The sequence below is a fragment of the Oryx dammah genome, unplaced genomic scaffold (genome assembly GCF_014754425.2).
Source record: "Oryx dammah isolate SB20612 unplaced genomic scaffold, SCBI_Odam_1.1 HiC_scaffold_3, whole genome shotgun sequence".
Taxonomy (NCBI): domain Eukaryota; kingdom Metazoa; phylum Chordata; class Mammalia; order Artiodactyla; family Bovidae; genus Oryx; species Oryx dammah.
In genome coordinates, this window is record NW_024070187.1 from 114,297,680 (window position 1) to 114,314,544 (window position 16,865).

The 16,865-nt window shown below is 54.4% G+C and overlaps 1 protein-coding gene across 14 annotated transcripts in view; it reads right to left on the bottom strand.

Annotated features, from left to right (window-relative positions):
- Nucleotides 1-677: 677 nt before the first annotated feature.
- Nucleotides 678-16,865, bottom strand: part of GRK4 (G protein-coupled receptor kinase 4) — a 54,138-nt gene continuing 37,950 nt past the window's right edge. For 4 of the 14 annotated variants that reach the window (XR_005720616.1, XR_005720615.1, XR_005720621.1 and 1 more), the window contains 9 exons: nucleotides 15,902-16,131; nucleotides 12,182-12,219; nucleotides 9,515-9,604; nucleotides 8,301-8,509; nucleotides 6,906-7,043; nucleotides 3,634-3,771; nucleotides 3,066-3,203; nucleotides 2,446-2,965; nucleotides 1,704-1,857 (listed from right to left, as the gene is read on the bottom strand). Coding sequence is in view for 2 of the 14 variants with exons in the window: in XM_040237651.1 (XP_040093585.1) it covers nucleotides 1,804-1,857; nucleotides 3,066-3,203; nucleotides 3,634-3,771; nucleotides 6,906-7,043; nucleotides 8,301-8,509; nucleotides 9,515-9,604; nucleotides 12,182-12,219; nucleotides 15,902-16,131 (1,035 nt within the window). In the remaining 12 variants the exon portion in view is untranslated. Of the gene's footprint in view, nucleotides 1,858-2,445; nucleotides 2,966-3,065; nucleotides 3,204-3,633; nucleotides 3,772-6,905; nucleotides 7,044-8,300; nucleotides 8,510-9,514; nucleotides 9,605-12,181; nucleotides 12,220-15,901; nucleotides 16,132-16,865 lie in introns of all 14 variants that reach the window. The other 10 variants (XR_005720613.1, XR_005720614.1, XR_005720611.1 and 7 more) reach the window with 7 other exon arrangements.

Below are 16,865 nucleotides of genomic sequence, written 5' to 3' on the forward strand. Positions count from 1 at the left end.
AGGGGATCTTCCCAACCCACGGATCAAACTAAGGTCTCCCGCACTTCAGGCGGATTCTTTACCGTCTGAGCCACCAGGGCAGCCCTTTAAGGATATGATTCTGGTAATATTTTAATGACGTTGTATTAATAAAAGACATTGGTATAGACTTTTTATATAAGGTCTTTGGTAAGATTTGCATGTCAACTTATACTTGCTTTATAAAAAGGAGTGGGAAGTTTTCTTCTTTTTCTATGTATTCTCTGGAACATTTAAATGCCACTGAAATTTATCTGCTCCTCAAAGGTTTGCTAACATTCCCTGTCAGACCATCCGAATCTGGTGATTTTCTGAAGGGTAGCACTTTGGCAATTTCATTTCTTATCCTGAAATTTGTCTGTCTAGATTTTCTATTCTACTTATGGTTAATTTTGGTAAATTATGTTTTCCTAGAAATGCATTTCATCCAGGTTTTATGTTTAATAAAATTGTACATAGTATTCTGTATCTTTTATTGCCTCTCTGATTTACCCCTCTTGTAACTTTGTGTATTTGTATTTTCCCCTTTTATTTTTCTTGATTAGGTTAGATATTGATTTATTTTCTTGATTTTTTTAGAACAAATATTTTATCATTTAAGCTGTAGTTTTTCTCTTTTATAGCTACTACTTTCTTTTTTTCTGCTTTTCCTGAATGTATTTTTCAATCCTTTTGAGTGAGAGGCCAAACCCATCTGTCTTGGGGCACTTAGTGTTGCTGATATTAAAAGCTGCGCGTCTCCCCCTGGAGCACTGGACTTCAGGTCTGCGCACACATCTGGTGCGTGAGCCTCGTTCCCGTCTCTCGAGGCTCTGCAGCTCTGCACTGCGTCACCGCCTCAGCCCAGGAGGACCCCCTGGAGGCTGGCAGCCCGGGCCTTCTTGTTTTCCGATTTTGTTGTTGATTTGTAGGTTTGTCGCATTTGTAATCACATACTCTACTATACTTAAATCTTTTCAAATTTTTGTTAGGATTTCCTTTCCCCCCTTTTTCAATGAGGATTTTCCAGACCAAGTCCCTGCTGTTTGGTTCAACTCTCTGAGGTCTGGACCTTGGATCCCACACAGCAGGTAGCAAGAGCTTCCCAGCGAGGCAGAGGACAGTGAGGGTGACTGACCGCGAACCCAGGGCCACTGGCAGGGTCACCGGACCCAGGAGGCTCCCACCTCCTCCCCCAATCAGCTCTCCCCGTCACCTGGTGCTCTGGCCCCGGGAGGCCCTGCCAGGGTGGCACACACCAGACAACCCCCCTGCCCAGGTCCAGCACAAGCGGCTCTAGGGACCCAGCCCCGGAGACTCACAGACATGTTTCCAGCCTGACAGCCATGCCCCGACCTCAGGGTCCTGAAAACACCCTCTTTCCAGGGGCCCACAGGAGCGCCCTGAGGCGCCCCACATATGGTGGGCGGCAGAATCTCAGCAGGAGGCACAAGAGCTAGAACACGGATGCAAATGGCCAAGGCCTGCTGACCCATGCTGACGCCCGCCCGCCCGCAGAGGCGCTCGGGGGGCGGGGGCGGCCCTTGGGTGGGTGAGTAGCAGGGCCCCTTCCAGGCCTCTCCTCCCCTCTCTGTGGGGACACACCGGGGCCTTCTGGGCGTCCCACGCCCTCAAGTGGCCTTTTGTGCAATCCAGCCTTAGTGAAACGCCAGTTCAGGCATGAACGTAGAAAGCGGGACAGACTGCTGAGTCCTTGTGAGGTGAGTCCCACACATTTATTGCAGGTTGCAGGCGGGACAGGGCCCCAGCACGTGCTCCCGTGTGGTCTGGCCACGCAGCGCTTGCTCAGCATCTGGAGGACACCAGCTTCTTCTTGCTGGAGCCAGCAGTGAAGCAGCCCTGCAACACAGGCAGAAGGCAGTTCAGGCCCCTTCCCATGCGAGGGGCTCGCCTACCTCGTGTGTGCGTGCGTGTGCAGGCGTGTCCGACTCTGTGACCCATGGGCTTCAGCCCACCAGCCCCCTCTGTCCATGGGATTCTCAAGGCAAAAATACTGGAGTGGGTTGCCATTTCCTTCTCCGGGGGTTCTTCCCAACCCAGGGATGGAACCTGGTCTCCTGCACTGCAGGAGTCTTTACCACTGAGCCCCCAGGGAAGACTTGAACGCACAGAAAACTCCGTGGTTCCAGGTACAACCCTTAACCGTCCCCTCCCACCTGCTTCCTGTGGTGCAGGACGCTCCAGTCAGCAGAGATGGGCGCTGGTGCGTCCCGCTCCCCGACTAACATGGCTTGCCCCATCCCACGCCCACCGCCCACTGAGCTCCTCTGAGCAGGCGGGGTGGACGGCTTCTTCCTGTATGACTGTGTGGAGGGTCCCACTCACGGTATGTGAGACCCCACAGCGTGGACTCAGCGACGACTCCCACTGAGACACCCAGAGGAGCTCGGGTTAATTGCTGCCCAGCCCCCCGTTCTGAGAGGAGACCTGGCCACATTCTCTGGGTTTATACGGAGACACGATGGATGAGATGTTTAGTGGATGACCGAGGCAAAATCCCTCTGGAGCGGACAGGGTAAACGGCAGGATGATCCACTGGTCCAAGGAGACTTGGAAACCATTCTTGAGCTTAATGCTACCACAGAAAGCCTCTCTAAACACTCTTCCACATTCAAAGGAGAATCAGCTTTCCCTATGATCGCGGGTGAATGACATAACAGCTCTGAGAATCAGAACAACACCAGGCAGAAACTGAAAGGACTTTCATTCTTTTACGTTGGTTCTTCGGAATGCTCCACGAGCCTAGTGTGAAATGTGTTGTCATGGACAGCGGGGTCTCTTTTCGAGTGCTGGAGCCATTTCTTCTTTTGCGATCAGGACAGAGTTCATACCAAGAGCAAACGTCTCTGGGAGGGCTCTTCTCACCGGGCTCAAACACACCGCCTGGGTAGCTTGCACACCGTGTGTATCCCCTCACACAACAGGCGCTGCAATCACACAACAGGCGCTGCAAAAACAAGGCTGAACATGGAAGGCCCTGCTGCAGCAGAAGACACCCCGTAACAGGCCACGTTAAAGCAGTAACAACACGGCGACCGCACCCTTACCCCTCTGGAGAAGAGCCTGCGGAAGAAGCCTCTCTTCTGCCTGGGAACGTGCTGACTCATCTTCTCATCTGGCTCTAAAACCACAACTGGCTCATTTTCACTTTCGTTGATGTCCTTGAAACATTCAGACTCGATCATCTACACCCACAGAAGGGCAGGACAGAGAAGTGACGGAGGTCCGCATCCCCCCTGGCCCCCAGCCCAGCGCTCAGCAGCCACTCTGCTCGCGTCCCCGGTTCCCACTGCCCTTGCTTCTTAACCTCCTCCTGGGGTAAGCCATATGGCTGCCAATGTGACCCCCCACAAAGCATGACCTGTGGGAACTCATGGAGCAGGACTCAGGTTGGCAGGTGCCCAGCGGACCCCAGAGCCACCTCTGTCCCCTTCCCGAGGGGCCAGGGGCAGCTCCGCAAATAATTTTACCTCCAAATATGCGCACACGCGCGCACACACACACACACACACAAATGGATGTGTGCGCAAAGCAGCTAAAGAGCTATTTCACAGCAGAAGCTGTTCACTTCTCGGGGGCAGTAGGTAGCTGCGGCCTGCACCGCGGGGACAGCACCTCGTTCTGCCAGGGGATGGACACACAGCCTGTGACGAACTCGCTGTAGAAGCAGCTGTCTGTGCTGTCCAGTTGGATGCCCCGCACCGTGGAGAACTGCTCGATGTCCAAGATGTCCTTGCAGTAAACTGCCTGTGGCTGTTGGCAGGAACAGAGGCGTGGCTGAGGGTTTCCCCCATCACGCTCGTGACGCCTGAGGCTCACACAGCTGCACGCCTCCGCTCCGCACTCTCATAACTGTCAGAGCCACAGGCCCCTGCTCACCCACCGTGCTCGGCCACGAGGCCCTGGACGGCCCCCCTTTCTTTTCTGCATGGAAACTGGGTCACAGCAGAGGCCGGGGATGGAGGAGGGCAGACAGGTTGCTCTCGCTGGAGCACCAGCCCCGAGCTGGAACAGGAGCCAGGCCTGCAGCCCCGCCCGCACTCTTAGGTAGGGGCGTGTGGGAGCCGGGCCGCCTCCTCTGGAGTGGGACTCGAGGGTGGGACCCCCAGGACCCTGGTCAGGACTTGGCCATCCCACCAGGCGAGGAGCTGGGAGTCCCGGGCGGGGCGGCCCTCAGGGGGCTGTAGAGGGGACCCAGGGGAGCACTGAGGTCGTAGGTCAGAACCCTGTCCTGCCCCCACACCAAACCACTCGACACTTGTCTCGGATGCCACTGTTCATGGCCCCAGCCCCTGGTTACATGCAGGAGCCGCCCCAGGACAAGCCCGGTGCCTCTGCCCCTTGCTCCACGCACCATCTGGTGTGCCCTCCCTCCGCCTCGGGATGGCTGCCCTTCCAGCCTCCACGGCCCGTGGCTGGCAGTGCCCAGCGCCCGGTGGGAAAGGCTCCGAGAGGCCCCACCAGCTTCCTCATCCTGCAGCCCGTCTGGCTGCCTGGCTCAGCGAGTCCAAGCAAGTTGTCCCGAGAATCTGGGGCCTGGAACTGAGGCTCAGGAGCCACATTTTGCGAGGACTCACTCAGAGAACCAAGCTGCGGCCACGGCACATTCCATATAAACACAGTGAGTCCTGACCTGCAGAGCCTGAATGATTTTAATGGCACGTCTCAGGTTCATCACGGAACATTTCATGCAAAGACGGGCACAATAAAGGACACAAATCGTATGTACTAACAGAAGCAGAAGAGATTAAGAAGAGGCAGCAACAAGACACAGAACTGTACAAAAAAGGTCCCAATGACCCAGATAACCACGACGGTGTGAGCACTCACCTCGAGCCAGACTCCTGGAGCGTGAAGTGACCCAGATAATCACGACGGTGTGAGCACTCACCTCGAGCCAGACTCCTGGAGCGTGAAGTGACCCAGATAACCACGACAGTGTGGTCACTCACCTCGAGCCAGACTCCTGGGGTGTGAGGTCAAGGGGGCCTCAGGAAGCATCACTACGAACAAAGCTAGTGGAGGTGATGGAGTTCCAGCTCAGCTATTTAAAGCCTAAAAGATGATGCTGTGAAAGTGCTGCACTCATTATGCCAGCAAATTTGGAAAACTTAGCAGTGGCCACAGGACTGGAAAAGGTCAGTTTTCATTCCAATACCAAAGAAAGGCAATGCCAAAGAATGTTCACCCCCCACACACACACAATTGCACTCATTTCACATGCTAGCAAGGTAATGCTCAAAATCCTTCAAGTCAGTGTTCAACAGTATGTTAACAGAGAAATTCCAGTTGTATAAGCTACATTTAGAAAAGGCAGAGGAACCAGAGATCGAATTGCCAACATCTGTTGGATCATAGAAAAAGCAAGAGGGTTCCAGAGAAGCACCTACTTTTGCTTCATTTACTTCATTTGCTGTGGATCAAACAACTGTAGAAAGTTCTTCAAGAGATGGGAATACCAGACCACCTGACCTGCTTACTGAGAAACTTGTATGCAGGTCAAGAAGCAACAGTTAGAACTGGACATGGAACAACAGACTGGTTCCAAATAGGGAAAGTAGAACATCAAGGCTGTATATCGTCACTCTGCTTATTTAACTTCTATGCAGAGTACATCATGCGAAATGCCAGGCTGGATGAAGCACAAGCTGGAATCAAGATTGCCGGGAGAAACAGCAATAACCTCAGATATGCAAATGATACCACCCTTAAGGCAGAAAGCGAAGAGGAACTAAAGAGCCGCTGGATGAAGGAGAAAGAGGAGAGTGAAACAGCTGGCCTAAAACTCAACATTCAAAAACCTAAGGTCATGGCATCTGGTTCCATCATTTCATGGCAAATAGCTGGGGAAACAATGGAAACTGCAAGATTTTATTTTCTCAGGCTCCAAAATCACTGCAGACAGTGACTGCAGCCATAAAATTAAAAGACGTTTTCTCCCTGGAAGAAAAACCATGACAAACCTAGACAGCATGTTGAAAAGGAGAGACATCACTTTGCTGACAAAGGTCTGGATAGTCAAACCTATGGCTTTTCCAGTGGTCATACATGGATGTGAGAGGTGGACCACAAAGAAGGGTGAGCACCAAAGAATTGATGCTTTTGAACTATGGTGCTAGAGAAGACTCTTGAGAGTCCCTTGCAAGGCAAGGAGATCAAACCAGTCAGTCCTAAAGGAAATTAACCCTGAATATTCACTGGAAGGACTGATGCTGAAGCTGAAGCTCCAATACTTTGGCCACCTGATGCAAAGAGCCGACTCACTGGAAAAGACCCTGATGCTGGGAAAGACTGAAGGTAGGAGGAGAAGGGGACGACAGAGGATGAGATGGTTGGATGGCATCACCGACTCAATGGACATGAGTTTGGTTAAACTCCGGGAGTCGGTGATAGACAGGCAAGCCTGGCGTGCTGCAGTCCTTGGGGTCACAAAGAGTCAGACATGACTGAGTGCCTGAACAACGACGACAGGTTCATCATACTCCACAGAATGAACGCATCTCCCCACTTCCTAGTTCGCCTTCGGTAGCCCAAGGCCACCGTGGGGGCACTCCTCCCAGCTCTGAGCTTGAGGGCCCCGCCAGGCTCTGGGGATGTAACCCTCCATGGCCCCACAGCACACTCACCAGGGCTGCTCCAGAGCCTGCAGCGCCGAGCCAGGACCCGGTGAGACCCAGCGTGGGGAGGCACATTCAGGACTAAAGAAGCAAGGGTGCCAGCTGTGACAAGGGAAGGGCCCTTGTGGGGTAGCTGGGGAGGGTCAGGGCTGCCCAGGTTCCTGGCGAGGCAGTGACCTGGGTTGGGGGGGTGGCTGCAGCTCGGGCGGCAGAGGAGCCAGGAGGGCCGGGGAGGACAGGCCACTCCATTGCCCTTGACAACACACTTACGTCAGGGTGGAAAGGCGGGTCTAACATGTGGGCCTCCAGCCGCCTGAAGTTGATGTCCCTGAACACGGGGTGTCCCTTGACTTCAGCCGCCCCTTCGCCCCTGCAGCCCAGGCGCTGCTCAGGATCCTTGGTAAGTAACTGTGGAGGAGCACAAATGAGTCAGCCAAAGCTCCCAGGATAAAAGGAAACCCCCGAATCTCCACAATCATGGCCAAAGAATTAGGGAGGCAAAGAGCACCTCCAATGAAACAGTCACTCAGATTTCAGAGAATCAACCGAGCCTCAGCACTGCAGATTTTACAGATTTAAAATACGTGACGCTTCCAAAAGGAGTTCAAACTAAAGTTCTGCCTTTGAGCTATCAAAAAAATTAAAAGTTGACTAAATAAATCCTTAACAAAAGTTTAACCCTGTAAAAATTAGGGGATGTTTTCTCAAGAAATAGAAGCTGTCTGGGAACTTCAAAGACACCACTTCCATGCCAAGTGACATGGATAATTAGAAACCATTTAAATTTATCCATTAAACAGATCACTAAGGACCTCAGATGAGGCAAAAATTTAGCAAACCTAGTTCTAAAACTTGTATATTCTTGAAACTAATAGAAAGCGTTTCCTTCAAAAGTATTCCTTACTTATACATTTACACAGGCAGACCTCTGATTGATGGCAGGGTCGGATCCAGGCAACAGCAGCTAAGCCAGTACTGCATTGCGCAGGCCTCACAGATTCCTTAGCTTCCCAGTGCACATAAAAGTCATGTTTACAGTACTCCTCACTCGCCCTGCCAGTACCCAGGGCCCAGACCCCCACCTGGATCACCGAGAAGCTCTGGCTGGCCCTGCCCTTTGTTCCGCCCATCGCCCCCTGCCCCCTGCCCTCCGCCCACAGCCAGCTCCTCCCGCTCCCCCAGGCAGAGCCAGGCCTCACAGTCCACCCGCCCCAGCAGATGAGAGCACCAGGCGTGCTCGTGGAAGGGGTGAGAGTGCTGCCCGTTTACCTCACTGCTGGGGAGGGGCCTGGGGGGATTCTCAATAAACCCTCCTGAATGCAAACCAAGTTTAAAGTTCGCCCGGGAAACCCTTCATGTTGTCTTAAGAGAAGTAAGTGACAAGGAGAGCTTCTCTCTCCCCCTTACTGCCGGGACGTCCTTGCGGCGACGGTGGCAGACACGGGCCGCCATCGAGTCAGGCGCTGCAGAATGCCCCGCAGGGTCTGCTGCCTGTCAGTGCCCTGAGATGTTGGCCGGGACCCGGCGCTGTCCTGCTCGTCAGCAGCACCTTCGGGGACAGCAAATAATGGCCCCTGCTCTGCTCTGCAGGATCAGGGACCCCGAGAGGAGGACTGAGGGACGGCTGCGTTTCCCTTTCCCATACCCGGCCCGAGCCCGACCCACCATGCTGCAGATGGACCTGGCGTCCTCGGAGAACTTCTCGGAGTACTGTTCTGTCTCTTTGTTCACTCTCCGCTCCACCTCCTCGCGCTTAACCTTCTCTTTGTATTTTTTGAACGGAGAATGTCCCTCAATCATCTCGTATATCAGACAGCCAAGCCCCCACCAGTCAGGACTGAATGTATAGCTCTCAGAATTGATGACTTCCGGAGCTGCACAACAAATACAGGAAATTTAAGTTATCTCCCTGTGCTGAAGGCAAACAGCACAATTTAAAGTTACTGCTTGTTACTATATGGATGAACTCTGGAAACGTGAAGCTAACAAGGCAGACACAAAAGGCTGGACAGTGTGTGATTCCACTTGGATGAGGACGGAAAGTCCACTAGTGGCTGCGAGGCTGGCAGAGAAGGGGAGGAGCTGGGCTACCTGCTGGCGGGCTCGGGGCTTCTTCTCTGCGGGGATGAGAAGGTTCTGAAATCAGGGGTGGTAGCTGCACTGCTCTGCCTGTACTGAGAGCCACTGAGAGGACACTTCAGACCAGTGGACTGCATCCAGTGGACACGACTGTGCTCCCACCACAGGCAGTACCGGTTTGACTCCTGATTGAGAACTAAGATCCCACATGCTGCCGTGGAATGGCCAAAATGAACATTCGTGGATTTTATGGTGTGTGAATTATATTTCAGCAAAGCTGTTATTAGAAACAGTTCCCACTGTTCACAGAGTATGAAGTGAATCGCCACAGAGTTAACTACTGTGGGAAACGGTGCTCTGTGGGACGACCCCCTGCCTCTCCATCAGGCAGAGTCAGGCCCCCAGGCTAAGGCCCCAGCAGCCACAGTGGAGGTGAGGGTCAGTGCAAGACTCAGCAGAGGCCCCCGGCTCCCTCATATCAGGGGTCCCCTGCTCAGGCAGAGCCAGGCAGGGGTCCCTGCTCGGAGCTGACCCAAGGCCAGGCCTCCGGTTCACGAAGCCTTCAGAATGACTTGGTCACCTTCAGGAGGAGTGTGTGGAGCCAGTGAGGACAGCGAGGAGGCCACTGTCCTGCCCTGGCTCTGCTCCGGGCGATAAGGGCAGGTGGGGGCGGGTACAGACCTCAGATACCACTGCGCTACCCCACGGCGGGCCAGGACGACCCCAGGTCCCTCCACACAGTCAGCTCTCTGCGTCCTGAGGCCGGGAGTGCAGGGAGAACTAGGAGGCCGGTCACGTACCCATGTAGCCCAGCGTTCCAACTCTTCCACTGATCTTAGCCCCTTCTGGGATCTCCAAGGCCAAACCAAGATCTGAAATCCGGATGTGTCCTGCATGCGGCCAAACACACGACACAAATCACAGGGGCCAGCGGACACTTTGACAATAAATAATGGAAAAAAATCTAAAACACAGGGATGGAAGTTACAGCAATTCATACTTGGAAACATTTATATCTAAAATTACATGACGCTTGTTCCTTGGAAGAAAAGCTATGACAAACCTAGACAGCATACTAAAAAGCAGAGACATCACTGTGCTGACAAAGGTCCAGATAATTAAAGCTATGGTTTTTCCAGTAGTCATGTATGATGTGAGAGCTGGACCATAAAGAAGGCTAAGCGTTGAAGAATTGATGCTTTTGAATTGTGGTGTTGGAGAAGACTCTTGAGAGTCCCTTTCACTGCAAGGAGATCCAACCAGTCCATCCCAAAGGAAATCAGTCCTGAATATTCATTGGAAGAACTGATGCTAAAGCTGAAGCTCCACTACATTGGCCACCCGATGCAAAGAGCTGACTCACTGGAAAAGACTGATTGCTGGGAAAGATTGAAGGCAGGAGAAGGGGACGACAGAGATGAGATGGATGGACGGCATCACTGACTCAATGGACATGAATCTCAGCAAGTTCCAGGAGTTGATGAAGGACAGGGAAGCCTGGCGTGCTGCAGTCCATGGGGTCGCAAAGAGTCAGACACAGCTTAGGGACACAGCAACTACAGAAGATACAAACGTAATGCAGTTTTCTTCGTCAACTCAACCACCAGCTTCATTTCATAAACCAAATCCCCCTCAAAGTTTGCAAAACAAACCGCTTCCATATTCAGAATGGACAAATGGTAAATGTACCTTGAAATGTAGAAGAAGAGACGACAGCTTTTTTTATTTTAACCTAAATTCAATACAAACATCAAGTTCTACTTTACACATGAAAACAGAAAACCTAACAAGCTGTCTATAACGGAAATGAAGAAGCACTTGAGCACTTTATACGCCGTCCTGGGTCCCGGCGTATAAAGAACAAGCACCGCAGCGACTGCCGCAGAAACAACGCTGGCTGCCTGCACGTGGGCAGGACAAGCAGGGCTACACCATTCCTGGCCACAGCTGGGATGGACAAAGCGTCCGAGCGGGAGCCCCACGCTGAGGCGCTCTGCTGCGGCAGCAGGAGCACTGGCAAAGCCTGGTCAAGCCAGACACTCGACCAGGAGCGGGGAACACACGGAGACTCCCCGGCCACTCCCACCGGGACGTCTTCCAAGGCTGGGAGCAGCTGAACCCAAGAGGGGAGACGTCTGAACCCCTAGTGGCTGCCGTGCGGACACGGTCACCTGGGCAGGTTCTGACGCTCGTGCAGAGCCTGATGGAGAGACCGCACTGGAGGTGCGCTTCCTCCTGGGACTGTCAGGAGCCAGAACCAGCCACGCAGGCAAAGGCGGCATGATCTGCCCAAGCTGGACTCATTTCAGGAAGGACAGATTCGTTTAACACTGGAAAACCAACTGGTGGATTAACCATATTAAAAAACAAACAACATATAGTCATTTTGGGAGAAAACGCACTGACAACATTCAAGTGCCATTTTTAAAAAAGAAAAAATTCTTAAATCTTAATTTCTACAAAAGTACTACAGCACGGATTTCCCTGGCGGCCCAGTGGCTAAGACTTCACTCTCCCCTGTGTTGGTTCCATCCCTGGTTTGGGAAACTGGATCCCACATGATGTGACTAAAGACCCCACGGGACGCAACTATTAATACAAGATCCGTGTGCTGCAACGAAGACCCAGCACAGACACACAAACAAATGTTCAAGTACTACAGCAGATTCCAGACTTCATGGTGATACGCTGAAAGGCTATCCCTGAGATCAGAAATAAGGAAAGAATTCCTGCTGTTACAACTTCTAGGAAACACTGGGTTCAGTGTCCCACCTGGTGTCCCGAGGCAACAAACAGAAACCAAAGGGTCAGGAACTAGAGAGGCAGACAGAGAGTGGTCATCTGCCAAAGGTGTGAGGGTATATGTGGAAAGTCCACAACCTTCCAGAATGCAGTGGCTTTAACGAGGTCACAGCCACAAAACCAATTGCAACTGTAACTGAAAGCACAAACCACGAAAGGAAAAAATTAGAAGATGACTTCACTAACTTGAAAACATTTATATTTTATAAAGGACTGGCATAAAAAATATACAAAGAACGCTTGAAACTCAACAATAGGAAAAAAAAAAACAATTTAAAATGGGCAGAAGACTTGAAAAGACAAATTACCAAACAAGATAAACAGATGGCAAGTAAGCCCATGAAAAGTGTCGTCAGGGAAATACAAATCAAACAAGAGCCCACACCGCACCTGTGAGAACAACCAGGCAAGGAGGGTGTGGACTCACGCCGCTGAGAACAAAGCAAGGTGAGACAGGAGAGAAGACGCTGCTCTTACTGCGAGTTGAACTGAAAACCAGAAGCACCTCTGCTCCCTGCCTAGACGAAGGGGGACGACAGGGAGAGCCCGTTCTGTTTCTAGGAGGGCGTCTTCTGCTGCTATCCCCTGGCCTCACTAAGTGGTAGGTCCACCCTGACTCGAGCCCCTCTGACAAAGTCTACAGTTGGCGGGAAAGGCTCGCTCACCGTAATCATCGAGGAGGATGTTCTCGGGCTTTAAGTCCCTGCAAGGGGAGGAAACAACAACACAAAGTCAGTGCCTCTGGGCTCCATCGGTTCCTGTGGAAAGACCTGAAGACACCTCCCTGCTCTGAGAAACGGCGAGCCCGGCAGGTAACGGCGCCTCCGTCTGCGGGTCCGTGGGAGCCCGCGTGTCGCCACAGCCTCCAGTGGCCACGAGCAGGAGCGGGGGTGGGGGTGGGTGGGGGGAGCTCTGCAGACGGCATGCGTGGTGCGGGCGCAGAGCTCACCGCTCCGCGTGGCTGCACGGGCTCCGCAGGAGGCGATCCCGCCATGACATGTGCGGCCCAGCGGTGAGGAGTTAGTCCTTGACGAACTCAGCTCCATTTCTCTCACCACTAATAGACTGACAAAAATGTCGACGGCTGGAAATCCCCCGGACAAGAGGAATTCCGTTTCAGCGTCAGGTCCTGGCTCTGCCCACCGTCCTCACCTGGAGGACCCGTGCGCAGCGCCTGCTTCCAGGCTGGGCAGCGTTCAGGGAGGCCAGGCCTTGTGGGGGAGCGTGTGACCCGTGGCCCTGCTCCTCACAGTTCACTGCCAAGCAGGGCAACGCCAAACTCCAAATACATGTGTGTGTCACCAAAGACTGAAGTATCTGAATGTGACAGCTCAAGCTACTTGTTTTTTTCCCTTGGCGAGAAAAAAAAGCTAGTCTCCAGAGGATGTCTGTTCCGCTCTGACTTCACGTGTGGTCCCGTCACAGTGGCCCACCTCCCCCAGCACGGCCGCTCCATCTGCAGCCACGTCTCCAAGAACCTGCAGAGGAGACTGGGGTCAGCAGGACGGAGCAGCCGTTCCGAGGCGCTGGTCCCAGGAGAGTCCCACAGAGCCCCGTGCCAGCGCAGGGGGTGGGGGGCCGCAGACGCTGAGACGCCCTGGGCTGGAAGCTGCACGCCCAGAGAAAAGCAGAGTGAGGACGCAGGCGTGGGGCTCTGCAAGGAAACCCTTCCTGGGAAGACGTCCCGACACTGTCGCTGGTCTCCCTGGGGAGCAGGGGGCGGGGATGGGTGCCCTCTGCTTGCCCCGCCCAGCCACAAGCAGTCTTGTTTTTTCTGTATTTAAAGAGTAAATGCTCTTGACAACAAGGTAACCCTCCTTGACATGGGACGTTCACAGGCACAGCCGCACGCACAGGACAGCCGCCCACCCGCCTCACCTCAAACGTCTCACCAGGTGCCCTAAAGCCCCACTGCTCCACGCAAGGCCAGCACCGCTCCAGGGCAGCCAACCCAGGGCCGAGCCAGAGACCCAGCGACTCCCGGCCGCCTCCTTGCCTGGTGTGGGAAGCTGCCCTAAGCCAGTCCCACCGGCTCTGCAGTCAGCTGTCAATCAACCACCAGTCACCTGTTCCAAAAGGAGACGCGCAGTACGTACTGCACAAAACACTAGTCGGTGGCAGCAACAGCGGGCCTCCCAGTGGCGCCAGTGGTAAAGAACCTGCCTGCCAGTGCAGGAGACGCAGGTTCAGTCCCTGGGTCGGGAAGATGCCCTGGAGGAGAGCATGGCAACCCACTCCAGTATTCTTGCCAGGACAATCCCACGGACGGAGGAGCCTGGTGGGCTACCGTCCATGGGTCTCGAAGAGCTGGGCACGACTGAGGGGCGTAGCAGAGCAGGAGTGACATCAGCTACCCGCTTTGGCGTGCTCACTGGTGCCGAGACATGTGCTCAGGCATCTCACACACGTCTCCTGGGACTATTGCAGCGTCTCCGGAGGGTGTCAGACACTCCTGGGGTGTAGGTGCCACTCTCAGAGTGCGGCCATGTCACTGGATCACTTGGACGCCAGGCGACAAGCTGAGGCCAACTCCAAAGTGGCCTGCTCACACCCTGCCCCACACCACACACGGGGCATCCGGCAGGGCAGAGCACCACAGCTCAGGCTACAGAGTGTTGTCCTTTCTCGAGCCTTCCCTCAAAAACCACTTCCCCGGGGAGGAGCCTGTGGTCCAGTGGCTAAGACTCTGAACTTCCACAGCAGAGGACCTGGGGACCCATCCCTGGTCAGGGAACTGGGTCGCGCACACTACACTCCAGGGTCCTGCCCCCCACTACGGAGATCTGGCACAGACAGGATACGGGAGTAAACAAGTGTCTGAAAATAACGAACGCCCATCCTGTGTGCCTCTTGGTTCTTCATTTTGGAGCTGCTAAAATAGGAGAGCATTTTTATTTGTACCACCTCTGTGCAGAGAGGAAGAGGCTCCCTCTAGGACCTGGTCTGAGGAAAGCTGTCAGTGGTGGTCTCTGAGGAAAGGCAAGGACACGGGCACCTTCCCCGGGAAGCGTGTGTGGGCGCCCTGGAGGCAGCACGGGCCATCAGAGTCTGAAGGCCGTGGCTCATTCGCTCAACAGACGCTCAGGGGCGCCTCCTGATGGCAGGTCTCGTGGACACAGTGGGCATGAGAGACCTGCTCAGCCAGAGGGCAGGCGGGAGCCCAGGATGGAAGGCTGGGGAACGGAACCGTCTGACCAGTGCAGGGAATACATCTCAACACCAGAAGCAGGCCAAGGCGGCCAGCCGGACTGAACTGTAACAAGCTCACTTCCTCCAGCAGCCACGTAGGAATCTGAGCTCCTCCAGTCCCCCTGAAAGTCCCAGAGTAGCAGCCCGTGCCCCCACCTTCTGCACAACTCATGGTGGGTGGGACCGTCACCCATCAGCCCGGCCTTCTGCGAGCTGATCCTCAGGAGACCCTCAACTTGGCTCCGGGCCACAAAAGACAAAGAAGAAAAATCACATCAGAATTGGGATGGAGGAAGAGGAAGGTCTTCTAGGAAGTGAGCCAGCCAGGGGGACCGGCCCCAAGATGGGCAACACGGAGCACTCTGAGGACCAGCCAGGGGAGGACGTTTCTAGAAAGTGGCCGTCTTTGCACTAATTCTGCGTGATGGCAGGGCAGGCAAGATGACACCGGACAAGCTCCGGGAGAGTAAGCCCATCTGAGGCGGACATGACCTCGGCCACTGGCCATGGGAAACACAGAGAGATTGGAGAAATATTCTGGACTGATCTGGGGACCAGATTCGGGGAGGATGTGGGCCAGCGGGGGAGGAGCGGGCAGAGCCCTCGCGAACTGAGAAGGCCAGCTAGATGCACCCACTAGGGGGGCGAGTGCTCCCGGCCCGCAGGTGGACGCACCGGGCTGAACACAGGGAGTGGCCTGGGGCGGCTCCTAAGAGTGTCAGTGCCCAGGACCCCAGCTTCTAAACGTGGCGGAGGGACTGCCGTCCCTAAAACCCAGATTTATTCATCACACAAAACTAATTCCATCCACGGCATTTAATTTTCTCTACTGACTTCTAAGATGAAAAAAGTATTAAAATAAGTACAGTTACTTCAGAACATTTGTTATTTTGTTGGACCATCGTCCCCAGTCCTCGGAATAACTGTCAATATCTAAGGACCTTGGAAATGAGTTCCTCTCGTGCTTGTGAGCAGCACGACAAACTTAAATGAAGAGTACTTACTGGAGATAGAAGAGAAGTAAAAAAGGAAACCGAGGTCTGCCCCTGGTTGGCCATACTTCCAGCATGGTGAGGGCGTGGCCCCCACCCTCCTGGCCCTCCCGCCCCAGCCCCGACGTGGCCCGTGAGAGCCGCGAGGCAGCCGGACGCTCAGGGCGGACAGGCCTCGAGGCCCCCGGAGCCCTGCGCCCCTACCTGTACACAATGCGCTCCCGCTGTAGATCCTCCAAGCCACAGCACAGCTCAGCCGCGTAGAAGATCGCTCTCTGCTCCTCGAAGCCGGGGTCGCCCAGGTTGTGAATGTGAAACTTCAGGTCCCCTCCGTTCATAATGGTTAGCACCAAGCACAGGGACTTTTTGGTTTGGTACGTGTAGCATAAAGTGACCTGAGGACAGCAGCATTGTAGGAAAGAAAATGCAAACACCTGCTCATTCATTGGCGGTGCACTCTATCTGCCAGCAACAAGCAGTCCGTGTACATTCACAATGAGAGCACCGAAACGCTGCCTGCTCTGCAGAAGTGCACCGGGCACCATCGAAAGCCTTTACCCAAAGAAGAGCTAACAGCTGCTCCGTGCTGAAAGCAGAGAACTTCCGAAGTGCGTCCTAAGTGCGTGCGCACTCAGTAGTGTCCAACTCTCTGTGAGCCCATGGACTGCAGGCCGCCCAGCTCCTCTGTCCACGGCATGTCCCAGGCAAGAACACTGGAGAGGGTTGCCAGTTCCTTCTCCAGGGGATCTTCCCCAGCCAGGGGTCAAGCTCGAGTCTCCCACGTCTCTGCAGTGGCTGGTGGGCTCTCTGCTGTTGGGCCACCGGGGAAGCCATGTCCAAGTGAGCAGGCGCCGACCTTCACAGAGAACTTGGGGCGGTGCTCCTCAAGGCCGCACTCCAGCCGCCGCGTGCCGGCCCTCCCACTTGCGGACTATGCGCTGGGCGTGGAGGTCAGCGGAGCAGGGGGTGCAGAGCTGCTCAGTCTGCCAGCGCCCGGGCCGCCAGCCACACGCTGAAGGCGCCGCGCTCTCCTGCGGTTTCGCCCCTCGCTCCTCTGCACACGGAGCCCATACATGGGTTTTGTGAGCCTCTCTCGAGTGGCTGTCCAAGCTCTTACCCACTTCCCTGCTGGTCTGCAAGTCAGTTTACACCCGTGAGTACACCCACA